Source organism: Perca flavescens, chromosome 7 (genome assembly GCF_004354835.1).
Source record: "Perca flavescens isolate YP-PL-M2 chromosome 7, PFLA_1.0, whole genome shotgun sequence".
Classification (NCBI taxonomy): Eukaryota; Metazoa; Chordata; class Actinopteri; order Perciformes; family Percidae; genus Perca; species Perca flavescens.
Window position 1 is genome coordinate 24129280 of NC_041337.1, and position 27990 is coordinate 24157269.

Consider the following 27990-nt stretch of genomic DNA (forward strand, 5'->3'; position numbering starts at 1 on the left):
GAGACACAACAGTGGAAGGCCACCCTGCAGGTCCAGGCAGTGTGAGCTCCAGCACTGGGGCTATCAGTACCACCACAGCCCAGCAGGAAGGCGAAGGCTCAGAGGGAGAAGGAGAGACCGAGGGAGACATCCACACAAGCAACAGGTCAGACATCCCAAATGCGAGAATAAGTTGATATTAAATAGGAAGGCTCAAATTGAAGCTCTGTTAAGACCCTTAATTTTGTGTTTCTTGTCAGGCTACACATGGTTCGTCTTATGCTACTGGAGCGCTTGCTTCAGCATCTTTCCCAGCTCCACAACGTAGGTGGAGTCCAAGCCATCCCTTACATGCAGGTTATCCTCATGTTGACTTCTGATCTGGATGGCGAGGATGAAAAGGATAAGGGTGCCTTGGATGACCTACTAGCACAGCTTATTGCTGAGCTTTGCATGCACAAGAAGGTAACCACAGATTCCTTGTGATGAATCAGGCTTAATGTGTCAATGTTTTACTTAATTTATGTAATTCATCTGTAGGACGTTTCCAAGAAGAATGAGCGTAGCTCCATCAATGAAGTTCACCTAGTCATCATGAGACTGCTCAGCGTCTTCATGTCTCGAACCAAGTCTGGCTCCAAATCCTCTTCTGAGGTACATCCTCTTTTTTTTTTTCTTAAGGCAGTTCTCAATTATTTCACCATATTTCACTGAAGTCTAACATATTAAATGTCTAATACAGTAATGGGTGGGTGGTAAGTTAAGAGGGAGCCACACCTGATGGAATTCTGCACTTCACTGCGTGAACTTTTCTAGTTTCTATCTGACTGAATTTCTTCATGGACAGCTTTTACTTCTCCATGAGCACTCAAAACTAAGTTTCTTGTACATTGTACTACATGGCAGGTGCACCCTCTTTCTCTCTTCCAGTCATCCTCGCTTATTTCGAACGCCACAGCAACTGCCTTGCTCAGCCTGGGTGCTATTGACTACTGTCTCCACGTGCTCAAATCGCTCTTGGAGTTCTGGAAGAGCCAACAGGGTGAAGAAGAGCCTGCGACCACCAGCCAGCTCCTCCGCCCACACACAGCCTCCTCTCCCCCAGACATGAGCCCTTTCTTCCTGCGCCAATATGTCAAGGTTTCAGATCTATATGTTTTTAAAACTTGAAAATGTGATTTTTGTACAAGGATAATGTGAACTTACTGAGTTGCTCCTCCACTAGGGACATGCTGCTGATGTGTTTGAAGCCTACTCCCAGCTATTGACTGAAATGGTGCTTCGGCTGCCGTATCAGATCAAGAAGATTGCTGACACCAACCCACGTATCCCACCTCCTGTCTTTGACCATTCCTGGTTCTACTATCTGTCTGAAGTAAGCAATTGAGTGTATTATTCATGTGATTTTACTTTTCAACATCTGTCCACACAAAAGGCATAAATACAACCCCTAATTCTGTCTCAAATTTCTCTTCAGTATCTCATGATTCAACAGACGCCATTCGTCAGGAGGCAAGTCAGAAAGCTGTTGCTGTTTATCTGTGGCTCAAAGGAAAAATATCGTCAGCTGCGCGATCTGCACACTCTTGACTCCCATGTTCGCAGCATCAAGAAGCTCCTCGAGGAGCAGGGCATCTTCCTCCGGGCTGGTGTGGTCACAGCCACGTCTGGGTCAGCTCTGCAGTATGACACACTCATCAATCTAGTGAGTGTCCTCTGAACGGCTATTAAGACTACTCCTACAGAGTAGAGTTTAGATTCTCTGCCCGAGCCCGACCCGAGCCCGGCTCAGAGAAAAACGTGAGAATTACCTTTGAGCAAGTTTGGAGGAAAGTCGGAGGTATGGAACCATTTTAAACAAGTCGTGGTAAGTGACAACATATGTGTCGGCTTTGTTGAGTGCATTAAGTGCGGCCGCTGTTCGCCTATGACAGCAAATAAAACGGGGACGTGGATGATGAACAGACACATGAAGCAGGCTCGCCAAGTCAGAAAAGATGATAGTCAGCCTTCAACGTCCTCTTTTGTTACTTCTTCAAGCGTAGGCTCCCCCTGAGGGCGAGGCAAGCCCTCACAGAGAAATACGTTGAGTTTTTTACTTTTCTTCATTCAGATCCATTTGCGATCCGTTTCATTCTGAATAAACAAACAGCGCAGTTTACATGCTTCGCTCCTGTTGCATTATTCATTAAGATCATTTTAAACAGAATTTTGCAGTTCAAACAACTCTGAATTGTAGTTGAGAACGTCAGTTATAACGGCCCACGGATTAAAAAAGTGTCGGGTGGAAATCGGGCTCGGGCTCATAATTCCAGTTAATGTGTCGGGCCGGGCTGGGCTCGGACACAACGTGCACGGGCTCGGGCTGGGTCGGGCTTGATTTTTTGGGCCCGAACAAAGCTCTACTACAGAGCTTCTTTTGTATGCTTTTAATGGCTTTTAATTATGTTTTTTTCATACTAAAACATACTAAGTTTTTGTCTTAGTAAGTTAACATATTATGTGCATATATTCCATAGCCTCAATCTACTTAACTTTTGTTAATATTCAATTTTTAAGTTTTTGTGCTCTGAAGCTACTGCCAGCTGCTGTAAGGATTGACCTTTCTGTGCTTAAGTGTAACTTGTTCTTTTGGTGCAGATGGAACATCTAAAAGCTTGTGCTGAAATTGCCACTCAGAGGACGATCAACTGGCAGAAGTTCTGCATGAAGGACGACTGTAAGTTGTTTCATATCAGCTTCTGTGACTTGAAACAAACATCTAAGGCCACACGCAGACAGGTTTAACATAGTTTGTGTCTCTTTTCCCTCCTTTTATCTGTTTCTCTTCTCTATCCAGCTGTGTTGTACTTCCTGCTCCAGGTCAGCTTCCTAGTGGATGAGGGTGTTTCCCCAGTACTTTTGCAACTGCTCTCCTGTGCCCTTTGTGGCAGTAAGGTGCTGGCCAGCTCCTCATCTTCATCATTCTCAGGAGGAGGATCGAGTAGTGCTGGACAGGCAGGAGCTTCTCAGTCCTCTCAGAGCAAGTCCTCCAGTAAAAAGAGCAAAAAGGAGGACAGGGAAAAAGACAAAGAGGGTGAGACAAGACACAGACTTTCTCATACTTTATTTTAGTTCTTCTTGTTTCGATGACACACATTGAATGCTTAACAATAAACCTGAACAGTATATATGTTTATCAAAAACAGATAGTAGGTGCTAGTGTCTTGACTGTGTTGTGTCTTTGCGGACTGACCACAGGTGATGGAGTTGGCAGCCAGGAGGATCAGCTGTGTATGGCTCTGGTCAGTCAGCTTAACAAGTTTGCAGACAAGGAGACACTGATCCAGTTCTTGCGTTGCTTCCTGCTGGAGTCAAACTCATCTGCTGTGCGCTGGCAAGCCCACTGCTTGGCACTTCATATCTACAGGTACTATAGATATGTAACACAGTGGGACATAGACAGCCTAGTTTAGTCCAAAACTCAAAACCAAAGCATGTTTAGTTTACAAAGGACAACTTCTTTAAAGGTATAATATTAAGTGATTTCCTCAAAAAACAATGTATAGACTAATACAAGTAATAGTAATAAGTAGTCTCTCTCAATCATCACTTATGACCTAGTAGAAGTGTGTAGTGGCTTTGCCACTCCAGTCTCATATCGACACACAAGTCTAACTGACACACACACACACACACACACACACAGAAAAACAGACAGGAAAAACTGCATTAGCTCATACTCCGAGAATGTGGCACCTTCCCGCAGAGGTGTGGGTTTGTTATTTGTGCTTTAGAACGTAACCCCCATGCAACAAGTTTTATTCCTGCTTTGCACAGCGCTACCTCTCTTAATTATCTGTCTACCTCCACCCCTGCGTTCTCTTTCTGGCTGAGTCGAGAAGGAGTGGCCAACTTTGAACACTGTGTTTACAAACTATAAGCGATACTCACTACATATTTCACCTTTTTAAATTTAGACTGCCTCAACCCCTTTTTAAACTAATGTGATTGAACATAATGTTGCAGCACCCATGAACAAACAATGGAAAGAATGTGGAAATGAAATCATTAATACATTATTAAATGGTGAAATGACATCTTTGACATGTATATCTCTTTCTAGGAACTCCAGTAAATCTCAGCAGGAGCTGCTGCTGGAACTGACTTGGGCCATCTGGCCTGAGCTGCCTGCATATGGCCGCAAAGCTGCCCAGTTTGTTGACCTGCTTGGATACTTCTCACTCAAAACCCCTCAGACAGAAAAAAAGGTTTGTTTGAAGGCCTCACAGGCTATGGTTGTACTGATTTTAGTATAAAAAAAATATTTAGTCATGAAATCAGGTCATAAAATGTGACTCTGGAACAATATTTTATTAGTGTTTGTACTTTGCCTGGCAATGTAATTTGTGAGCCCTGTGTGGGATTTAAGTCCTTCCATGGATGTGTAGTCCCTTTGACTTATAGATTGTTTGGCTGTGCTTCAATGTAGTTTGGCCATCTTGCTTAAAATACTTGGATAATTGGACACAGGAATGCCCAGACCTTTCAATTAATAAATGAGGAGTTGGACTGTGTCCAAAATGTGTCACTCTGAGCTGTTATACTGGATGATTAAGCCTTTATCATTCAGCACAACATAGCTATGACAATGATACTGCTGCAGAGTCTCTATAAAATAATGTTCATTGTTTCTTCATTCTGTTACAGCTAAAGGAGTATTCCCAGAAAGCTGTGGAAATCCTGAGGGCACAGAACCATATCCTGACAAATCACCCTAACTCCAACATCTACACGTATGTCTACACAAACATGCTATATTGTCACAAGGATAATGCAATTTCAAGTTATGACATAATATCATAAATGTCATGATTTGATCTTTCCTCCTGCAGCACTCTGTCTGGATTAGTGGAGTTTGATGGATTTTTTCTGGAGAGTGACCCCTGCTTGGTGTGCAACAATCCAGAAGTACCCTTTTCAGTATGTGCAACACAACTTCACTAAATGGACACAATCTCTTGCCATTAAGTAGACATTTAGCTAATAGAATTCCAGTGCAAGTTTTTACACACTTGTAAGATTTGTACGTCTTTTGCATTGGCTAATACAAGCTGTGACAGGCTTAGGATGCTTACCTGTATATATACTAGTGTTATTTATAAACAAACCATGGCAAAACTATGAATATGCAGACAGAAAAAGGACAAGTCATGAGAACACTAGCCTTAGTGTCTTTGTAAGACCCTACTGGCATAAACTCAGTCTATTATTGTTTTAAAAATTGTCTTGTTTGTCCTCCAGAATATAAAACTGTCATCTATCAAAGTGGACACCCGCTACACCACCACACAGCAGGTTGTCAAGCTTATTGGCAGCCACACCATCAGCAAAGTCACAGTTAAGATCGGTGACCTCAAACGCACCAAAATGGTCCGCACTATCAACCTCTACTACAACAACAGGACTGTGCAGGCTATTGTGGAGCTGAAGAATAAGTATGTTTTAACAAAGAGTTCCTTCCTTTTCACTAATTATGTCTTCATAATAGTTATTTATAAATGAACTTTTAAGATACAAAGATTACATAGTTGTCACTTGCCACAATTTCACTCTCATTCACTTGACCATATAAAGTAAAAGTTCTGTCTGTTTTAAGGCCCGCTCGTTGGCACAAAGCCAAGAAAGTTCAGCTGACCCCAGGACAAACGGAGGTGAAGATTGACCTTCCTTTACCCATTGTCGCATCCAACCTGATGATCGAGTTCTCAGATTTTTATGAGAACTACCAGGCCTCCACCGAAACCCTCCAGTGTCCACGCTGCAGTGCCTCTGTGCCGGCAAACCCTGGAGTGTGTGGCAACTGCGGTGAGAACGTGTATCAGTGCCACAAGTGCAGGTGAGCAACAGGTTTCCTCTGCAGGTCTGAAAAGATTAGGGAAATGTTTGGAGATGTTGAAGTTAATTGTATTTTAAATTTGTCGTTGTTGTCTATTAGGTCTATCAACTACGATGAAAAAGACCCCTTCCTGTGCAATGCCTGTGGTTTCTGCAAATATGCTAGATTTGACTTCATGCTATATGCTAAACCTTGCTGTGCTGTGGATCCCATTGAGAATGAGGAAGACAGGAAAAAGGTAAGCAGGCCCTCGTGTGAAAAGGAAAGGAGACAAAAAGGGGCTTGCCAGTCGAAATAATCAGCTTGCAAGTTTTGTCCCCATGTTGAGTTAGGCAAATCTGCTTTTTTCTTCACTCCGCATCTCTTAATATTTAATGTATTATTTTCCTGCAGGCTGTGACCAACATCAATACCCTGCTGGACAAAGCTGACCGGGTTTACCATCAGCTGATGGGCCACCGGCCCCAGTTGGAGAGCCTCCTGTCTAAAGTCAATGAGGCAGCACCAGAGAAACCACAGGTCAGTCACAAAATGGGCCTGAACGGTATTTTTTTTTTTTTTTTTTTTGTCGAATACTAGATGTTGGATAAGAAATTGAGGCATGATTAATGTGAAGGAGGCCACTTTGAACACATTTGCTATTAATTGAAATGTATGCAAAGCACAGTTTCTCCTGATACATAATACACATACTTGGGATATTATTTGGATTAGTCTTTCCAAAATCTATTTTCAGCATATGTGAATCTCTGAAATACTTTGATTGCAGTTAACTAACAGTATTGGCATGGCAGTAATACATCATGTCCTTTTCATAAATCCCTCTCTAGCAGAACTGCCAACGTTTTTAGTTATAATAAGTGTTATTTCTACAGTTTTATCTCATGATAGTTTTTCTTTTCCTCTGTTGCACTCAGGATGACACTGGAGCAGGTGCAGGACTTGGTACCTCCTCTGCTAATGTGAACAGATACATTCAGCAGCTGGCTCAAGAGTACAGCGGAGATTGCAAGACGTCATTTGATGAACTTTCCAAGATTATACAGGTTAGAGAGGAAAAGAGTTAATTTCCCTAGAAACTGCATTAGTCTTTTTCCCTGCTCAGATATAACTCTGGCCTCTCTCTTTGTTTACAGAAAGTGCTTGCATCTCGTAAAGAGCTCCTGGAGTATGATCTACAGCAGAGAGAGGCTGCCACCAAGTCATCCCGCAGCAGCAGCAGCCACCAGCCCACCATCACCGCCAGTCAGTACCGTGCCCTCTCTGTGCTGGGCTGTGGCCACACCTCCTCAAACAAGTGCTATGGCTGTGCCTCAGCTGTCACAGGTCACTGCATCACACTGCTTCGCGCACTGGCCACAAACCCAGCCCTCCGGCAGATCCTGGTCCTCCAGGGTCTCATCCGTGAACTGTTTGAGTATAACTTGCGGCGAGGTACAGCAGCCATGAGGGAGGAGGTGCGCCAGTTGGTCTGTCTCCTCACCAGGTATGTCCCTCCCCCATCTTGTTAAAAAAAAAATGGATAGATTTCATAACACAAACTTGGTGGCTAAAGCGTGGCACTCAACACTGTCAGAATTATGAGCATTCAATTCCGCTGGGGCCACACGCTCACCAAAAATGATATATCCCCATAATAATGTGTTGTACAGAGGGTACTGACCAAAAAGGTTCCCTGAAGGAGGGAAACAAGTCAACCCCCTAACTGCCTTTCACGTCAATAGGTGCAGTTTAGATTGAGGTGGAGAGACTGTGCAGGGTCTTTTGTAGCCTAAAGTGAAGGCGGGGCTTCCTATGCCTATGTTGTACCTCATTTTCCTCCCTCAGGGAACATTGGTTATATGCATAACCCCCAGGCACTAATGCTTGATAAGGTGTTGGAAAAGCATATATTGTACATCTAGATTTATCTTTTCATACATACACATTTAACTGTGTATGTATACAGTGTATTGCAGTGATGATTCAATATCATTCTGTCTCTTGTTTCCTTTCGTATTATCCTGCTTTAGAGATCATCCAGAGGCCACCCAACAGATGAATGACCTCATCATTGCCAAGGTGTCTGCTGCCCTCAAAGGCCACTGGGCCAATCCTGACCTGGTATGTCCTATTACATGTCCTACTAGAAGCTGAAGAAATGAAGTAAAACAAGCATTGAGATTCTGTTGTTGATATAAATGTCTGTTTTTTGTTGGAAAATTAAGTTTTTGTTTAAAACATCAAAGATTGAGCAGATTTTTTTAATGAAGATTATGTCTTTGTTGTTAATAGGTCAGTAATCTGCAGTATGAAATGCTGCTGCTGACGGACTCAATTTCAAAAGAGGGAGGATGCTGGGAGTTACGGTTGCGTTGTGGTAAGCCTAATTTCCTAACCTGATCATTTCAAAGGCTGTAGGTGTATTTCTTTTAAGATCTGTGTCAGCATGTGGGGATTAGTTCAATGGGAGGTAGCTTTATGCATTAGTCTGATTTTACTTTTTCAGATTCCTTACTTTGGTCTTCAGTCCCTTTTTTTGTGTGTATTGTTGCAGTTCTGTGAACGATATTGGTCCAGTTAATAAACAATATAATCCATCACAACAATACATACTATACATCAATCTACCATAGACTTGGTCAGCATTACTGGGAACGCCCACTAAAACGTAATTTCTGTTTATGCATTGGGGGAAAACAAACCATTTGAATTTTTTTTTTTGCTTGGTACAGTTCCGAAAAGTTTCTGCGTTGTGCGCCTTAAATTAGTTAAATAAAAATCCTGATCTTAAGTTTTATATACTGCCGAATAGACAGACGGTGATGTCTTGCTGTAGGTTTAAAAAATTAAACTCCGGTCTGATGGGGCTTTTCAGTAACCCTCCAAGATGGCTTTACATCACAACGAAATAAACAAATGTCGCTCCCTGATATTTTGTGATGTAAAACCACTCTCACAAAGCCACTGGTGAAAAAATTGTGAGCCTCCAGGGACCTGTAATTCTTCATGTTGCTCTGCGAGTAGATTCCTGTGTGATATAGCACATCGCCGAATATAGGCTAACGTTAATACCCCTATCGTCGCTGCTAAAGTCAAAACTAACAGTTACATGGAAGTTATTCATTTAACATGCTATAGCTAGTGTTTAATATCATAGCTTTAATGATTGTGGGATAACAATAGAAAGTTTGAGGACGTTACTGATAATACAGTCAAATTGAATTATCTAAGATTAGCTTACGGTTAACGTTAGCTGTTTCTTACCTGGAGACTCAATAAGAGAACAAAAAAGTGTTGGGAAACGATACCTCTGGCCATTCCATTGGGTTGTTTGTCCAGTCACTTATACTGTACGGACAATCTGACCCAATTTGGCTCAGTTTTTTTTTTTTTGTTTATGCATCTTGCTCTGTCAAGCGACAAAAGTGCTTTTGAGTAGACCATACTGGGTTAAAGCTATGTTATCCGGTCAGGGGGAAAGGATTGTTTTCCCCCACAGCAACTCCGTGCCAAGCCGCGCCCCACAGCTATGACGAGTCACCGACCTAGTGTATTCTATACTCTGCCCTAATAATACCCTATATGCCCTAATAATATAATGCCTTAATGCTCTGTTGTGGCTTGAATTAACACTTAGATCTACCGCTTCAAATTTTACAGTGTCATGTTTTCGTTTAGCTATCACACAGACATGTTGCATTTGAGGTCTTTGTCTGATAGCATTGCATTTTTTGTCCTTGTAGCCCTCAGTCTGTTCCTCATGTCGGTGAATATAAAGACGCCTGTAGTGGTGGAGAACATTACTCTCATGTGCCTGAGAATCCTGCAAAAGTTAATCAAGCCCCCTGCTCCCACGAGCAAGAAGAACAAGGTAAATATTCCATAACCATTCAGCTACTGCTTTCATGGTTTTCCTTTGCCCTGTAGACAGTTGTAAGTGGCAATTGTGCAAGCTGTAATCTAGACAAAGAACTGCTGACTAATTATACATTCTATATTTAATTTCAAAAACACCAGCTTGGGAAATGTAAGAATTACATATGCAATGTCTGCCATTTTTTACTTGGTTGTATCATGTTCCCTTACACAACCGTATATGTTTGCTTCTGGTTATAGGATGCTGCTATTGAGTCCCTAACCACAGTCAGGCCCTACAGTAATGAAATCCATGCCCAGGCCCAACTCTGGCTCAAGAAGGACCCCAAAGCATCTTATGAGGCCTGGAAAAAGTGTCTCCCAGCAAGATGTAAGTACTGTATCTGAACACATATGCATTATATCAGTGTAGCAAGATGGTTCTCTTATTGTTTTTCAGTGAAATAATAAAAACCCACAATGATAAGCTTTTCACTGTTGAGTTTATCTTGATAACCACAGGCCAGGAAACTGTGTCAAAGCCTCAGGGGAAGACTGAGTTGCGAAGGCAGTACCTGTTGGAGAAGTATGTTTGGAAGTGGAAGCAGTTCATGAGGTCCAAAAAAGGTGAAGGCCTCTTCCCTCGCCTGCTCAAACTGAGCCACAACAACTGGCTGCGACAGGTACGTTTTTTTGTTTGTTTTTCTTCATGAATACAGTTTTGTTGTATTATAAGTGTTCTGTTTGTTATAAGTGTCAGAAGTGCATATATTTTGTTAGAAATCAAATAATCATTTTGAAATTGAGAAATGATAATAATACTGTTGTATAGATTGTTATTTAACAAACTTGTTAAAGCAACTTGTTCAAATAAAATTGTTGACTAAAGTTCTTTTTGATGCAGGTCCTTTTCACACCTGCCACTCAGGCAGCCAGACAGGCAGCTTGCACTATTGTGGAAGCCCTTACCACGATCCCCAGCCGCAAGCAACAAGTCCTGGACCTGCTCACCAGGTATGAGCCTCAAACAGAAAACCAGCGAGTCAAACATTATGTGGTATTCATGAACATTAGATCACGAAGATTTCCTCATTACTAAAATGATATACAGTATGTTAGTCCATGTACTCTTTGTTACTTTAGTTAATATTTTATCAATAACAGAAAAATATTGTTACAAAAATTGTAATGCAGCTGACGTATGAAAACTGTTAAAAATCAACTAATATCAAGAAAAGTAAATGTAGTGTGGAGACTCAAAGTAGGTTTGAGCACTTAGAGCCCAACTGTAGACCTGACTGAGTGTAAATGACTCTTACTGTGTGTCTGTCAGCTATCTGGATGAGTTGAGTGTAGCTGGAGAGTGTGCGGTGGAGTACCTGTGTCTGTACCAGAAGTTGATCAAGCCAACACACTGGAAGGTTTACTTGGCAGCCCGTGGAGTCCTGCCCTACATCGGTAACCTGATCACCAAGGTAATGGTTAAAATAATATAATTTTTATAGAATATATAGTACTATTTAGTATATGTAGATCAAGGTTTTTCATAGAATATCTGTACTTGCATTTTCTTGATTACAATATTTAGGTACAGTAAATTAATGAAAATCTGAGCTTTAATTTCATGAACGTAAAAAAAAAGGTGGTACTCATGCTGTTATTAAATATGGCAGTAGAGGTATTCATATGTTTATATCATACTTGATATCAGTATAGCAAATGTAACTTGATCTTTCAATTGCCTGTTTAATTCCTTGTTCAGGAAATCGCTAACCTGCTGTCTCTGGAAGAGGCGACACTGAGCACAGACTTACAGCAAGGCTATGCCCTCAAGAGCTTGACTGGTACGTTAGTTTTGGTCCTGTTTTTCTGACCATGAAATTAGACATGACAAGGTACTGTAGGGTTTAGATGACACTTTTAACACCATTTCAGAATAAATAATACAGGTGATTTTTTTATTACCAGAGATAAATGTTGTTCCGATGCCTTTTCTTGAATATTTAAATGATGTGAATGTTTTCGGTGCCACTGCAGGATTGCTTTCTTCTTTCGTCGAGGTGGAGTCCATTAAGCGGCATTTCAAAAGTAGGTTGGTCGGCACGGTGCTTAACGGCTACCTGTGTCTGAGGAAACTGGTGGTGCAGCGCACTAAGCTCATCGATGAGACTCAGGACATGCTGCTCGAGATGCTGGAGGACATGACAACAGGTCTGCACTGACCCAAACAAAAAAACAGACATAATGCATTTTGGTGTTTCTAGCAATTATTTGTGTCTATACTAACATAAAAGACAAAAAGTCCAATCACAATTAAAGCGGCAAGCAGCGATGAACAGGCCCTCACACCTCCCGGCACGTCAGGAGTACTAGCGGGACGCCGGTTTATGCAGCAGTAGATGTTCTAACCATCTGACCCTGCGCACACGAGTTAGACATAATTTGCTGGGTAGATTGCATGGCACTGAAAATTACATATTGCAAATTTTCTAACAGACTTCCTCGGCCCATGTATAAACACAAAAGGTTTGCTATTTGGCATTGTCAAAGTCTTGACATGCTGACCAAATTTGAGAAGGAGCTGTTGAGTCCTCTAGGAGGAGTTTAAAAAAGTTCTTACCTGTAAAGGACCAGTGAAATCCTCTTTCTTCGCAGTTTTGGGTCACTTTAGTTGGAGGATTATAACCATCAAATATGAAACGAATCCGATAAACACTCTAGAAGGAGTTTTGAAATATTTGAATAAAATACATGAAAAACGCATAAAATTAAAAATGTATGTGATAATCGGAGGAACTTTGTCAAAATTAGGGCCTTCCATGTGCTATGGAGCCCGCTAAACAGGCATGGACCAAATCGCTGTATAACCTCACAATACGCGCAGGTGAGGGCCGTCAAAAATGTGTTCAAATGCTAAAAGTAATTGGGTGCCATGTCCAAGCCCAATTGCGATATCAGTCAATATACTTACTAGTTTGAACATGGGTGCAAAGATTCACTAGTTTGTGCATCCCAAAGTCCTCAAACATGTGTTCATAAATTGAAAATGAATACACAAAATCCAAGATGGCTGACTTCCTGTCTGGCTTAAAAACAGTTTTTAAAGTATATACTGTGTGTTCCTAAATTTCCCAAACATCAAAGGAACTTCACCCCAACCCTGGCATTTGGGAGTGCTATGGAGCCTGCTGGCCACGCCCGAGCCCAATCACTGCAGAACTTTGTGTGCCAATTTTTGTGAGATTTCAAGCATCCCAAGTCCCTCAAAAATGCGATTGTGCAGCAGATAAATAATATAATCCTTTCAAAAACAAAAGATTCCTCGCACTTTTGTGCTTGTGCCCTAATTAGGAAGAGATTTGAATTAGTTAAGTCTTTAATTACTGCTTCCGTATCCAAGTAAAATATGAAAAGTATAAATTATATATCTTCTACTGTTTCCTACAGATGAAAAACTCTACACACAAAAAGATCATTATGTATGTGTTAAGAAACATTAACATTGTTAATCTTGTTGTGCTGTTCATAGGTACTGAGTCTGAAACCAAAGCATTCATGGCAGTGTGCATAGAGACAGCAAAGCGGTACAACCTGGACGACTACAGGACACCCGTGTTCATTTTTGAGAGACTGTGCAGCATCATCTATCCTGTGAGTTACCTTTTCTATGGTGCATTTCACTTAGGAAAGTCCTACAGAAAAATGCTTACTGAATTTGTCTTCATCTGGGGCTTTTATTTTCATCCTTTGTGTTTAGGAGGAGAATGAGGTGACAGAGTTCTTTGTGACACTGGAAAAGGATCCTCAGCAGGAGGACTTCCTGCAGGGTCGCATGCCAGGAAACCCCTACAGCAACAATGAGCCCGGCATTGGCCCTCTAATGAGGGACATCAAGAACAAAATCTGCCAAGACTGCGACCTGGTGGCGCTTCTTGAAGACGACAGTGGCATGGAGGTAAAATGTATACTTTAGGCTGCCCTTTCTATTCCCTGCATGTTTAAAACGCGGTTTCTTGTTTTGATGCTAGCTTGCATTAAACTCTTAGCAGTTTCTCATTGAATTCTAATCCTGTTGCAAGACACTTATTTAATGCAACCCTGTTTTCCTCAGCTTCTGGTTAACAACAAAATCATTAGCTTGGATCTGTCGGTGGCAGAGGTCTATAAGAAGGTCTGGTGCCCTACAAATGAGGTAAGAGTCTTAGTGAGTTTGACAGTGAATGATTGACCCTTTTAAGAGCATTTTGAATCATGCAAATTGTCATTAAATGCTTACATTTCTATAAATGGCAGTGTAATAATGCAATTACTGTTAGTCATGGAGTCTGCTGGCTTTTTCCCCCCAAGGGTGAGCCAATGAGAATCATCTATCGAATGAGAGGTCTGCTGGGAGATGCCACTGAGGAGTTCATAGAGTCACTGGACTCAACCACAGGTTAGATTTAGTATTATATCCTATGTCACATATATAAGGGATGTTTACCAATGCATAAGCCATTAGCCTCAAGGACCTGCTCTTTGCCTTCACAAGTATTAAATCCCTTCTGAAAGAGGAGTAGAAAAGATCAATGTGCAATGTCCTGACCTTATTACAGATGAGGAGGAGGATGATGAGGAGGTGTACAAGATGGCAGGAGTCATGGCACAGTGTGGAGGACTGGAGTGTATGCTCAGCCGGCTTTCTGGAATCAAAGATTTTAAACAAGGAAGACATCTGCTCACTGTAAGCCCTTTACAATAAGATTGTAATCTTTGTTCGCCGACCTTCAAAACATACTGCACCATGTTTGGAAATTTAAACTATCTTCCGCCTGCATGGAAAATAAAATGAGTTGTAACAGATTCCAACAGAATAATGTGATTGAAAGTCTGAAAAAACATCATTCAGCCCAATCAGCATTTCTCTCCTGTAGTCTAACATGGATTATTTTAACATGTTAACCCTTTACTCTGTACTAAGCAGAGCATGACTATTAATACTGACAATAAAACCACTGTAGAAACAATTCCAGACAGTTTATCCATCCAGAATTCCTATCTCCTTTAAAATGTATTGAAGTCACAAAGAAAAAGTGTTTTTAAATATAACCCAAAGTTACTTTTGGACATCTTGGTTTTCCAACGACAGCAGAAATGCAGCTATCTCCTGTGCAGTTGTCATAAATACCAACAGCAGAGCTGCAGAGTGACAAGTATACATCTGTCTCACTCACAGGTTTTGCTGAAGTTGTTCAGTTATTGTGGGAAGGTGAAGATCAACAGGCAGCAGCTGGTCAAACCAGAGATGAACACACTCAACGTCATGCTGGGAACTCTAAACCTGGTGAGTGTTACCGTGACTATGTAACTGTGTTGTGTAATCTGATTAGTGGGGAGGGAGGTAAATCTGATGCAGTTCAATTGATCAAATTTTAAATTGTAGTGCAATCTTAACCAGCCTTTCATAATACAGTTTATTAGTTACTATAAGTGCTTTAGAAAACTGTTTTAATGTCATTTTCCCTCAGGCTTTAGTGGCAGAACAGGAGAGCAAGGACAGTGGCGGAGCCTCCATAGCGGAGCAAGTTCTAAGCATAATGGAGATCATTCTGGACGAAGCCAACGCTGAGATTTCAGAGGACAAGGTGAGCATCTAACGCAGATTCACCCTTTTGAGTTAAGAAAAAAACATTTGACACCATAATAATGTCAGACAGTAAATATTTTATGCTTGTAACTTGTTTGATTCAAACAGGGACTGGTTTGTCTTTTGCAGGGTAACCTGCTGCTGACAGGAGACAAAGATCAGCTGGTCATGTTGTTAGACCAGATCAACACCCCGTTTGTGCGCTCCAACCCCAGCGTGCTGCAGGGTCTGCTGCGCATCATTCCATACCTGTCCTTCGGTGAACTGGAGAAGATGAGGATCTTGGTGGAACGCTTCAAACCATGTTGCAGCTTTGACAAGTGGGCATCAGCTTGCATTTAAAAATACACACATATTTTGAGTTTTTAAAATGAGTCCTGTTCAGGTCTTTAAAGCTTTAGTGCGTAACTTTTTGACATAAATGAACGTCTGTTACATTCAAGCCATTTCCAAATGAGTTGGTACAAAGCTAATTAAGACTATCAGCTCCACACTATAGCTTTAAATTGATAGAAACTTCAGACCATTACAAAGAGTTGTTACATTATCAAACCAGGCTGACCATTTCAGGCAAATGTGTGTGAACCATACTTCTTCAGAGTGTGTTTGGGTATTACAGTTTGTGACAAAGTAGAACTGAACCCTGGCTTTGTTTTCTAAGGTACGACGAGGAGCACAGTGCAGATGACAAAGTGTTTTTGGATTGCTTCTGTAAAATCGCTTCTGGAATCAAAAATAACAGCAATGGCCATCAGCTGAAAGATCTTATTCTCCAGAAAGGAATCACACAGAGTGCACTGGACTACATGAAGAAACATATCCCCAATGCCAAAAAGTAGGTCTTCCCTCATCTTCATTTGCCCAAAGAGTCTTATCAATACTTTTTGATATAATTAAATATATGTGCTTGATTGTTTAAACCATTCTCTTCTTGTTCTGCACTCTCTCATTAGTCTGGATGCTGATGTCTGGAAGAAGTTCCTCTCCAGACCAGCTCTACCCTTCATTCTCAGATTGCTCCGTGGTTTGGCTACCCAACATCCCCCCACACAGGTACAAAATATTATGAGTGTTCCCATGTAAAGGGTTCCCATGTATGGAGGAGTAATTAGATAAACCATTAAAACCCATTAGACCCAGCACGCAAACTTAGAATCAACAATACCTTGGTAAACAAACACACCCACCAACACTGACTGGATGTCATTGTATCTTCTGTTCAGGTGCTGATAGGCACAGATTCAATAACCAACTTGCACAAGCTGGAGCAGGTATCCAGTGACGAAGGCATCGGCACGCTGGCGGAAAACCTTCTGGAGGCGCTGAGGGAGCACAGTGATGTCAACCTGAAGATTGATGCAGCTCGCAGAGAGACCCGATCTGAAAAGAAACGGATGGCGATGGCCATGAGACAGAAGGCCTTGGGAACACTGGGCATGACGGTACACTTTACCTCTTATATCTAACTTTTCCCTTTTTTTTTCTCTATTTTCTTTTTCTTTACTTGGTTTACATGCTAATAATTTGTAGCTCTACCACTGTCACTTTGTTTCATTTACACATCCCACTGTTGGTAATTTTTGTTTAATGTGTGGTTTATGTGTTTGCCTTTCAGACCAATGAGAAGGGTCAGGTGGTGACCAAGACCTCACTGTTAAAGCAAATGGAGGAACTGATAGAGGAGCCAGGCTTGACCTGCTGTATCTGTAGAGAAGGTTACAAGTTCCAGGTACACATCCAGAATTATGAAAATTGCACTCTTTAGTTTGGATTAAATTATTTTATGTATCAGCTGCCACTGATAGTAGTTGTAGGCAGATACAATGATATAACAGCATTCTGAATCACTGAGTACTGAGTAGGACATGGCAATCTTCATGTATACTGAATCAAGGTGTTTTGAATTAACCCTTCGGTCTTTGTCTCTTTTATCCTAGCCAACCAAAGTCCTGGGTATTTATACTTTCACAAAGCGTGTGGCCTTGGAGGATTTCGAAAACAAGCCTCGGAAGCAGCAGGGCTACAGCACTGTGTCGCACTTTAACATAGTCCATTACGACTGCCATCTGGCAGCTGTCAGGTAGCAGCAAACACCATCATGTACCTGCTGATGTTTAGAGTGCCCTGTAAAAATGTTCTGCTGTAAACTCACTTTTCATTTGTTCTGATCTGATGTTTTTCTATTTTTCCATTTCCCCGGGGCAGGCTGGCTCGTGGGCGAGAGGAGTGGGAGAGTGCTGCTCTCCAGAACGCCAACACCAAGTGTAATGGGCTGCTTCCTGTGTGGGGGCCACATGTGCCAGAATCAGCCTTTGCTACATGCTTAGCCAGGTAAAATCATACATCCACACACACACGTGCACAGGATAAAACATTCCTTCGTGTGGCACACAGTAAATCATTCCCAACTGGATTTCTCTCTGGCACACAGGCACAACACATATCTGCAGGAGTGCACGGGCCAGCGGGAGCCAACGTACCAACTGAACATCCACGACACCAAACTGCTGTTCCTCCGCTTTGCTACCGAACAATCATTCAGTGTGGACACAGGCGGAGGAGGGCGAGAGAGCAACATCCACCTCATCCCCTACATCATCCACACTGTGCTCTACGTCCTCAACACGTATGTACCTTTTTGGTTTAAAAATGTGCAGTATCTGACGTCACACGTTGCATCTGTACCAATGCCCAGATGCTAGATGACTCAAACCAACATTCAGCTGCTATAGTTCATGCATTTCCCTCATCTCACTTTACTCTGCAAACTCTGTCACTGCAGTACAAGGGCTACGTCCCGGGAGGAGAAGAACCTGCAGAGTTTCCAGGAGCAGCCGTGTGAGAAATGGGTGGAGAGCTCTTACGATGTTGAAGGGCCGCACTATTTCACCATCTTGGCCATGCACATCTTGCCGCCTGAACGCTGGAGGAGTTCACGTTTATACTTCCTACGAAGACTCCTGGTCAACGCACACGCCCGCAAGGTCTCGGCAGTCTGCACCAACAAGTATGACGCCTCCTTTTTTATTTTTCTGTCCCGCTTTGTTTTAAAACTGACGCATGGTTGATGCAGCATATTTGTCTCTTCAGTTTGTTGTTTCTTCAAGTAATCATTTTTGCTCCATGGGTGGGGGTTAAAGATGGCCGCCAACGGCCATAATGAAGCCTGTTTCAAGCATTTCTGATACACCAGTGTTGTGTGAAGCAGGTCGGAGTTAAGAAAACCTTACTGGATGCTGTGTACTGTATTTTATATTATTATTATTTTGGAAAAAAAAATACTATATATCTTGAAAAAGCTCCTACATTCATCTTCTTCTCTTTTTATTATCAGACTCACAGATAAAGCACCAAAGGAATATGCAGTCTATCGCTCGCCTCTTCTCTTCTGGGGCCTGGTGGATCTCGTCTACGACATGTTCAGGGTAAATGTGCATGGTGATGCCACAAACATCATTCAGATGATATTCTACTATGTATGTTATGTTTTTTTTGTTGGCATGCTTTGATCGATTGGGCCCTGGTCATATCTTATAAAAAAAAAAAGTTGTTTAAAAATTAAACAAAGTTAACGCTTAACGAAAGGCTTGATGAACTGTAACGGCAAAAAACGGAGCTGAATGTTGACGCGGCCAACAGAAACCTCCTTTTAATATAGTCAAGTGAAGTTTGAGACCTCTTTTCTTTGACATCAGTAGTACTGGCATCATGTATGATAAAACCTGTATTTCCACTTCGGAGACTAAAAATACACTGACTGAACTCACTGCTTTTTTTCCCCCCACTTCTCTTTTTCTTGTCTTTGGCCGTACAGAAAGTACCCACCAGCAACACAGAGGGGGGCTGGTCCTTCTCGCTGGCAGAATATGTCCGTCACAACGACATGCCCATCTACGAGGCCTCGGAGCGTGTGCTCCGGGCCTTCCAGGATGAACTCATGCCCGCCGAGTCCTTGTCAGAATTCTGTGATGTTGTAGGTCAGTATACCTATACACCTGATTAACTTTAGAACTGCCCAGTTATTATCAAAATTCAAATGATAGAAAGATTGTTCCGACCGCTTCAGAGAGATTATACTCTAAATCGGAATTAATTTGGGAAAAGGGACAAATCTGCATCGAGCCAACTGGCTGAACTGGAATGGTCTCTGATGCAGCTTTGCTTAATTTCATTTGTGACGTGCAAGTTCTCTGATGTGATGTGACGTGAATGTTATGAAGAAGCTTGACTTCATGTTTTTCTTCCAGGTCTCCTCGCTGAAATTCCAGACCCAGACCTCTTCCTGCAGGATTTGTTGAACTCTTTGCCCTAATGGCCAACCTCAACACACACACACACACACACACACACACGCACACACGCAACAGCCCTACAACAGATTTTCTCTTTTTACACACTGACACATGCCGAGTACACACACAGAGTATACACCATGCCTCTTACTCACTTCCCTCCCTCATATGACCTCTTCAAATTAACTTTAAGCAGAAACTATCTGTTGTCTAAAAATCATCCACTTTTGGCAACATCTCTGTAATGTTTAACACAAAAACACAATGGCGTTAAAGGGTAAAGGGGGAATGCACTAAAATAGAATTTACGCTTTGTCCCTCTGATTCAGTCTAGAGTTGATGACTGAGTTTCTCGCCAAGCTTGAGACAAGAGATGTGGGACTCTGCTGAGACAGGTTGTGTGTTACTGCCAGAATGGCGAGCTGAGAGAATTTAATGTTAAAAAAAAAACAATAGTTGTTCGGTTGATGGGAATAACTCGTGAATTCTGTTTTAGGTTGGAAACTTTATTTGGCTTTCAAACCCCTCCCCCTCCTCCCTTAATATTGGGGTGCCATGTTAAGTTTAACTAAAAATGTTTGGGGATTTGACCCACCGCGTGTTAAGAGTGGCATTTGATTTTATCTTGTTTTCCCTTTTGTTTGTTTGGTTGAAGTTTGTTTTTGGTCAGATTTTTTTTTAATGGCAGAAGGTTTCACTGTCACATGGTTGCTAACCTGTCCTTTTCTCCGGGGCTCTTGCTGTTGGGTCTTCATGTAGGTTCGAACTGGAAATTGAGTGATAGACAGGAAAAAAAATGTTGTTTTTTTTGGATTTAGTATGTGTAAGGTTTCTTTTATCAACCTCAAAAGCAAAATGGGGAAAAGAACGAATAGTTTTTTATTTTTTTCCATAAAGCTATGCCTTTGTGACAAAGTGAACTTTGGACTTGTGAAAGATTCCATTTGTTGCAATGAAATATCAGACATGTCTAAATTAATAATAAAACAGACCTACATTATATCCTTTAACACTTTTTTCTTTGACTATTTATTTTGTTGTTCAGTTTGATTTCTTCCCCAGCAGTTTCTTTATTTCTCGGGCCAACACTCTTGTGTCAATCCCCAGAATAGATTCCTGGAAAGCAAAGTGCCGCTGAGTTTTATCTTCAGCGATTGATTTTCAACATGCAGACCGTTACTTTGGCGTCCCTGTACTTAAGCTAAATGCATGGTGTGAACTACACCCAGTTTATTGTTAATTCGCATATTCCCGCTGCTACAATGTTAAACTGTTGCTGAATGTCTGCTTTTTGAATTTAGCATATGATTAATAAAGCTGTAATAATTCCAAATCAGATCCAGGGTAACCTCTTCTGTCCCAGCTGCTGTTTACACAAATTTGCTGCTCTACAGACAGCATATTGGTTTTCAACTCGGCAAAGGCCTTTTTCACTGAAGACTTTTTGACATGTCACGGTAGAAACGTTATTGTAAAGTTAATGATGGCTGAATACTATTTAGCTGTTTCAGTTTTAGAGTATTGTGCATGATGGTTCACTGTCATGACTTACTGGGACACTTATGTAGCATAGAACGGAGCCAACACCTGTGCTTTTCCTACTGTGACAAGTCAAAACGTCTGCTTTGACAATGAGCTATGTCAAATAAAATGTCTTTTCAAGAGGCACAGAATAGTAGACGTGTCAAATGCATTTTTTAAGTGGTTGACAAATTAAAAAATTGGATCTTTAACCTGTTTTTCCAATTTTCTGTTTTTATTCAGAGGATCAGAAATTTTGAAAATTACAAAATTGGGTCTGGGCTCCAATTATTCAATACTGCCATGGTATTCTCTTCCTCTACTTTGTGGAATATGCAGGTCATTAACTTCATATGGACCAAAAATTAAATAAAAACTGATAGACTTTGGGGTCAGAGGTGCTTGCAACTGATGGTTTCGAGTGCGGGAGGCGTAGCTAGGCGGAACAAGGAAATGAGAGAATACCATTGCAGTATTGAATAAGTGGAGCCCAGACGCTATTTTGTAATTTTCTAAATTTCTGATCCTCTGAATAAAAACAGAAAATTGGAAAAACAATTTAAAGATCCAATTTTTTATTTGTTAAGGTGGAAAAAAATGAGAAATTGGATATTTGAACCCATTTTTCTGTTTTTCCAAATGTCAGTTTGTGCTTAGAAAATTTAACTGATAAGCATTACACTGACCTTTTTGTATTATACTTTCAAATTTGATTTTTATTACTATTATAATTATTAGATAAGTACTGCAGTTTATGATTTTAGTTATCTGTCTTAATTAGAAGAGTAAACGTGTATAATGCAGTGTTTAGTTAAAACAGCAACATGCGTTGATTCTTGAATCTTCTGACAAAACTGTCACATTCTAACTAATGTGTCTGTTGTAGATGGGTAATCTCTGTTACTGAATAGTTTTTCTTTTATATGTACCAATAACAGAATGGCCCTCATAATATACTTGCATATTATTGAACTTTTTCCACTGTCTGAGAGACAATCAGGCTGGTGTTAGGTCTGGCAATGCGAGACTACATGAAGGCAAACTATAAATGGCCACCAGAGGGCAATATTCATTAAGACAGTGATAATGTGAGATATGGAAATTGTAACTCCCTATTTCCTATTCTCTGTGAATCAAATACACTCCAATAATTTACATTTGAAAATGGCTAGTCAATATAATCTATCATTAATACAAAATCATTTTTGAAAAAAACAATAAGGAAAACATCAATATCACTTTATTCTCAACTTGCATATGAAAGCGCGTATTGCACATTTAGTGCACATTTAGCACACTTTCAGCGACATTTTATACTTAACTAAAAATAACCACTCAACACAATGTAAAAACATTTACAAAACAAAGTATGCATTGGCATACACATTTCCCCTTTATACAAAGGAATATGGCTTTAGTTTAACAACCTCAACAACATGGTCTTCAGGTGACCCGTTTCAATGAGTACTAAGGCTTAAGGCATAAAATGCACATTTTAAGGCCAATATGTGAACCAATAAGATCACAAAGTATATGGTATAAATCTCCCATCTTTTCCACATTTTTCCAACCAACTGAAGTGAAAACACCCAAGAGAACACAACAATTAAAGTCCTTTTTCATCTGAAGAATGTTTTCCATTTGGAGCTTCTTCTTCACAATGTTCAGTACTACAAAGCTTGAAGACACAGTCCCACACATCCCATCTCACTTCATGTCCTCTTTATGTGTGTGTCCACCTCTTACTGGCAGCACAGCGGTGTCACGTCCTCAGCAGGTGAGGGGAATAGCCGCATGGCCTCTCTGGAGGATTTGGTGTAGCCGTTAGGGAAAATCAAGGCCTTCTTTACTGTGAAGAAGGAGACAGTCTTGTCCCACACATCAGAGCTGGACACCCCAGTGTTGATTTGGCTCTCCAGTGCTGAGCGGAGCCTCACTGCTCTGTCTGTGCATTTCCTCTCCAAAACCATCACCTTACACATGCTGAGGAGGCAAAAAAATGAGAAACTTCAGATTAATGCTGGATACTCAGACAAAACACCAACTGAAATTTTGCTTACAGAATCCACAAGTGTAAAAAGGCCTGGTTCACCCAATTTAAAAAACTGGAACATTTTCTCTCTTACCACAAGTGGTATCAAACTGTTTAAAAACTTTTGTTTTTCTCCATGTGTGATACTTCTGCTGTTGCCCTAACACAAAGGAGGTGAATAGAGTTTTGTTTGTGGTGCTCCCAGCACTGAAAAATTACAAAAGTTATCTTTCTAGACTAGTGTCCCTGTTACTCTGGATTGTCCAACTTCCTTTTTGTGAACAGTTTTCATTGATAATACTCCCCTGTTGTTAGTGTGATCTGGGCGCTGAAATTCACCTCCTTTGTCTCGGAGTGGAGGCAGAAATCTCAGAAACTGGGCAAACAAAAACAAATCTGCAATAGAGGTAAGTGGGTGAAGTGAGTCTTTAACAGATCACTTTGATCATCTGCCCCAAAACAGTCGACAGACACTTCCATTCAATGTTGTAGTTGTAGGGTATTCGTGAGTCAAATTCCTGTATCAAGTGGCAATCATGGCCCTGATAACTTAACAAAACCCCACTAGCAAAAATGGTGACCTTGAATGAGACAAAAGTTCGAGGAAAAGAAATGAGTCAAATGAACTTCTTCTTCAGATGAGTTTTCTCCATTTGAGCTTACGTTGTGTGCTGATCCCTCATGGTGAATATGCAGTCAAATGGTGTCCAGTCAGTCCAGGCCTGTGTCAGCTACAAGAGGCGTTCAGAGTTATGATTTTACCCACTGCGACCTCCCTCCTTTATATACTTATACCAACGTTCCCATCGATTTAATGTGATGCTGGTTCTCACAGTGTTTGGCCAATCACTAAACAGTGTTATGACAATAGGATGTGAATGAATTAGTTGAATTCATGGGGTACAATGGCCCCAATCCAAACAAACAGGTGGGAGGGGCCCTTCGCCTCGTCGCTCAGCTGATGTGCCACAACGAAGGAGATATCCTTGTCATTGTATCGACTGGGAGTGATATATGTGTTGGGAATGTGGAGGTAAAATGTCAGCTTATGACGTCGTACATGGAGAAGAAGTTCGTCCATTTGACAACATGGTGGACAAATATGTTCAGTTTAAACCTGAATGGCGTTAGACCTGCGCTTCCACTTTTCATGTAGAAATGTAGACAAAGTTTTGCCTTTTGAAGGTCTGCAATATGTAAAATCATCACAGGATTAATCACAACTGACAATAATATAGTTTCTCAGGTTGTTGTTACTTGTTACAGTTGTGTCCTTAATGTGTGTGTGTTTTTTTTTTTCCTGAGTCCACTTTTTACAACTTTTTATTTCGTGCAACATGTAATTTTTAGGCCCAAACTGTGAAACTCACACTCACACACACACTCCATCCCTTTTCTTCTCATTTAACTTTCTGTCTCTATTTCAGCCTCTCCAATTCTCACGGTGAGCGTCTCCCATGCTTGATTGGCTGACAATGGCGTACGATCCGTCCAGATGGTGTGCCTGGAAGCACTGTGTTCCTGGGTGTGTGTGTTGGGAGGGGGGTTGGTCACTCAATCTTTGTTCGATGGGGCACACTTCCTTTGTGCAGCCGGCCTCAGTGTCATTAACACTGAAGTGTGGGAAGCCTGGGACCACAGCGGCTCCCACGTTCCACACAGGCAGGAAGGGAGCGTGTGACTGAGACGTGGCCAGCGGCAGGCAGGTCAGCCAGCTGTGTGTGTGTGTGTGTGTGTGTGGGAGGGAAAGTGAATGAGAGTGTGGCTGTCGTCTGTATAAGTATGTGAGGGTTTGCCTGATGTGTGAACATGTGCTGGGAGTGTGGAGGCTGTTAGGATGTTTACAGTTGAAGCAGTTTCCTTCTCTAACGCTTCAAATGATGTTCACCTGCAATCAAAATAAAAAAGGACAAACTGAATTTCAAAAGCATGACCACTGAGTCCTTTTAGCAGACATGTCAGAACTGATTTGTCGGTGACACATATTTAGAATAAGAGCATCTGTAACAGAAAGAATGCCTTTTGCACAGGAGAACAGCAGGCTATGATAGTTAGAAGTTAAACCAGGAAGATAGATCTCTAAAATTCACCTGACATCATCTCGTCCACTCCAAACCAATGAGAAGAGAACGGACAAAACAAAAATGCAGAAACTTATCATGCGAAAGAAGAACGAATGTTGCTCTATTAAAACTGTATGGGCCAAAATCACACAGAAAGAGTCCATACGTTCTCTTTTCTTTATGAAGTAGTTTTTATTTGAGCTCTAAAACTTGCAGAAGAAGCTATTTTGTTATTCATCTCTGAGACGTCTCAACTGTTGCACAGCTCCGTGAGGAAAGTCTGCCGTGTCAAACTGGTGGAAGTGGCTGCATGTTGGCCCTTTTCATAAGGTTGGCCCTCTGTAACACTCACGTGTGCCTGGTGGCAGAGGCACTTTGTGCTCAATTACGTGGCGGTTGAGATGACATGAGACAGCGGCGTGCTTCCCTCTGGGGTCACCACTTTCCCATATCAACACAAGCACTGGGTCAGTCTCCCAGCTACATCCCCCCGCCCCTCCCTCCAAACCACCCCACCCCGGGCTCTTTCTCTCGCAGTCTATTCCTCCACCTGCTCCCCGGAGACACACTCATTGTCCCCACGGCTATAAACACTTCATTGAGCATGTGGCAGCCCTGCGTTCCTCAAAGCCCTTCCCAGCGCTCTCATTGGCTGGTGGACTGTGAGAAACTCCAACAAGCCCAAGACCCACACATTCATATGGAGATTTGGGTGTATAAATACAGGGCAGAGGCAGAGAAGAAGGCAGAGAAGATTCAACTGGCTCTTCGCACCGAGCAGGAACGCTCTAACTCTACAGCTATGGCACCCACTGTTTTTGGACAAGAAAGCTATCCTAAGGAACACCTGACTCCTGCTCACAAGGTAAATTAGATTTCTATAAAGCCACTTTATAACTCCCTTGTTGAATAGTGTTCATATAATACGAAAAGGTTTGATTTTACATTCTAAATGATTTTTTTTTTCCCCCTCCCTTTCTTCAGCTGAGAAAGCCAATGGTGGAGAAACTGCGCAGAGACCGCATCAACACCAGCATCGAGCAGCTGAAATCCCTGCTGGGTCCTGAGTTCCTCAGGCAGCAGCCCGACTCTAAGCAAGAGAAGGCGGACATATTGGAGATGGCCGTGTCCTATCTGAGATGCTGGCAGCAGCAGAAGCAGAAGCAGCAGCAGCATCAGACCAGCGCGGCCTCTGGCCTGATGACGGGCAGCGACGGCTACTCCCGCTGCGTGCAGGAGGCCGTCAGCTTCCTGTCCCACTGTGAGGTCCAGACTCAGGCCCACCGCCGGCTGCTCAGCCACTTCCAGGGGTGCTTGCAGGGGTCCAGCCGCAGTCCCTGCACCCTCTCCCCTCCTGGCTCTCCACTCCATCAGGTCAGCTCCAGCAAGGGTCAGACCAGCAGTGCTCTGTGGAGGCCCTGGTAGGATGGAGGCAGCATCACCTCCACACAGAGAGGAAGAGAACTACGTCTGTGAACGTCATGGACAGAATGTTGAAGACTTACTGAAGTCTGTTTTATATTGTTGAGTGTTTTACTAGTATAAAAGGGCACAACGTACCAGTATTCCTTTGGAAGGACTGAAATGATTCAGGTTTTACTGAACATGTACACTTTATAATTTAAAGTGGTTACTCTGTGATTGTTAAATGTTCCTGTGGGGAAAGACAACTTTTATTTGTTTGTTCTGCAAACGTCACTGAATGATCTTGTTCTAACACCCACATTGGGTTGAAACTATTTAAGTGTCTGAGACACTGTTTGATTTCTGTGTTTAAACTACTGTCTCTCTTTGGTACTGAGTATCACTGACTGATACATTTCATCAGCTTGTTGTTGATGAGCACCATCCCATAAATGGATCCCATGGATCCTCTTTTACTGTACATCGTATTATGATTATACTTGATTATGACTATGTGTAACCATTTTTTGGCCTATATATGAAGGAGTGTTGTACCTGTTAACTGTTCAGTTGTAATGTTCATTATAGATGTTTTTTCATCTTCAAGTGAATACCTTTTATAAAGGCATTTTATCTTGACATCAATCTTCACTGAAAGAATCTGTTAAATTGCTTCCTTGAGAAGTTTGCCTATGAACTTGAAAAATAAATGGAAAACTTCACATGAAGTTTTGCAAACATAAAGAATAGAGTGTCTTTACTTTTTCTCAGTGCTGACTGCGTGTCAGAGGACGACGTACATATAAAAACATACATTAGAACTGAAGTTTGTGTGTTAATGCCGACATTAAGTCTTGAATGATTGAATGAATAATTGATGAATTCCTGTATGTAGGAGCGCACATAGAGTTTGTGTCCTGGTCAAGGTTTTGGCAATAACTCCATTAAGGACCACACACTTATATCAAGTCACACCAGAGAGTTTATCAGCAAAGCATTCAACTAACATCCCCTTCACTACTGTGCCTTGCTCAACAATCGACAGGTATTCATAATTTACTCTGCACATTCACTTTGTTGCCATGTAGGCCCCATACTTCAGTGTGTTCAGATTTTAACAGTGTACACACTTTGCATTGAATGTTTTGAAGAATTATTTCAAGAATTGGAGAAAGCCCAAATTCTTCAGTACACTTGTGCAAAGGAGAACACAGTTGTATTTATTCTGGTACCAAAGCAAATGCAACATAATCATTTCTACAGGCATTGAGTGGTTTCTCATTAGGAGCTGAACACTTTTGCTGCACATTAAAACTGCATTTAAAATAATAGTCTTACTATAGTTAATGGATGTAAAT

General features: G+C 41.6%; 2 protein-coding genes across 12 annotated transcripts in view; both read left to right on the top strand.

Annotated features, from left to right (window-relative positions):
- The window catches only part of ubr4 (ubiquitin protein ligase E3 component n-recognin 4), a 66260-nt gene extending 45310 nt beyond the window's left edge, over positions 1-20950 (top strand). For 9 of the 11 annotated variants that reach the window (XM_028583765.1, XM_028583767.1, XM_028583764.1 and 6 more), the window contains 46 exons: positions 1-145; positions 240-444; positions 520-633; positions 910-1119; positions 1205-1354; positions 1457-1684; positions 2620-2698; positions 2819-3055; positions 3220-3388; positions 4085-4229; positions 4669-4754; positions 4854-4941; positions 5263-5456; positions 5618-5857; positions 5957-6095; positions 6251-6376; positions 6775-6903; positions 6994-7343; positions 7870-7960; positions 8132-8216; positions 9583-9710; positions 9956-10085; positions 10217-10377; positions 10599-10708; positions 11028-11169; positions 11457-11538; positions 11732-11905; positions 13224-13345; positions 13452-13649; positions 13806-13886; positions 14042-14129; positions 14290-14417; positions 14910-15017; positions 15202-15318; positions 15450-15640; positions 15982-16155; positions 16274-16373; positions 16544-16762; positions 16936-17049; positions 17258-17400; positions 17526-17651; positions 17752-17946; positions 18103-18327; positions 18655-18745; positions 19135-19297; positions 19568-19632. The exon at positions 1-145 is cut by the window's left edge and continues 24 nt beyond it. In XM_028583765.1, the coding sequence (XP_028439566.1) occupies positions 1-145; positions 240-444; positions 520-633; positions 910-1119; positions 1205-1354; positions 1457-1684; positions 2620-2698; positions 2819-3055; positions 3220-3388; positions 4085-4229; positions 4669-4754; positions 4854-4941; positions 5263-5456; positions 5618-5857; positions 5957-6095; positions 6251-6376; positions 6775-6903; positions 6994-7343; positions 7870-7960; positions 8132-8216; positions 9583-9710; positions 9956-10085; positions 10217-10377; positions 10599-10708; positions 11028-11169; positions 11457-11538; positions 11732-11905; positions 13224-13345; positions 13452-13649; positions 13806-13886; positions 14042-14129; positions 14290-14417; positions 14910-15017; positions 15202-15318; positions 15450-15640; positions 15982-16155; positions 16274-16373; positions 16544-16762; positions 16936-17049; positions 17258-17400; positions 17526-17651; positions 17752-17946; positions 18103-18327; positions 18655-18745; positions 19135-19297; positions 19568-19632 (6785 nt within the window). Of the gene's footprint in view, positions 146-239; positions 445-519; positions 634-909; positions 1120-1204; positions 1355-1456; positions 1685-2619; positions 2699-2818; positions 3056-3219; positions 3389-4084; positions 4230-4668; positions 4755-4853; positions 4942-5262; positions 5457-5617; positions 5858-5956; positions 6096-6250; positions 6377-6774; positions 6904-6993; positions 7344-7869; positions 7961-8131; positions 8217-9582; positions 9711-9955; positions 10086-10216; positions 10378-10598; positions 10709-11027; positions 11170-11456; positions 11539-11731; positions 11906-13223; positions 13346-13451; positions 13650-13805; positions 13887-14041; positions 14130-14289; positions 14418-14909; positions 15018-15201; positions 15319-15449; positions 15641-15981; positions 16156-16273; positions 16374-16543; positions 16763-16935; positions 17050-17257; positions 17401-17525; positions 17652-17751; positions 17947-18102; positions 18328-18654; positions 18746-19134; positions 19298-19567 lie in introns of all 11 variants that reach the window. The other 2 variants (XM_028583763.1, XM_028583774.1) reach the window with 1 other exon arrangement.
- A 5010-nt stretch (positions 20951-25960) lies between these two features.
- On the top strand, positions 25961-27253 carry LOC114559326 (transcription factor HES-5). Its single transcript, XM_028583915.1, has 2 exons — positions 25961-26093; positions 26213-27253. Exons 1-2 carry the CDS (start codon positions 26031-26033, stop codon positions 26651-26653), a joined length of 504 nt encoding a protein of 167 aa, XP_028439716.1. The 5' UTR covers positions 25961-26030; the 3' UTR covers positions 26654-27253.
- The last annotated feature ends 737 nt before the right edge of the window (positions 27254-27990 follow it).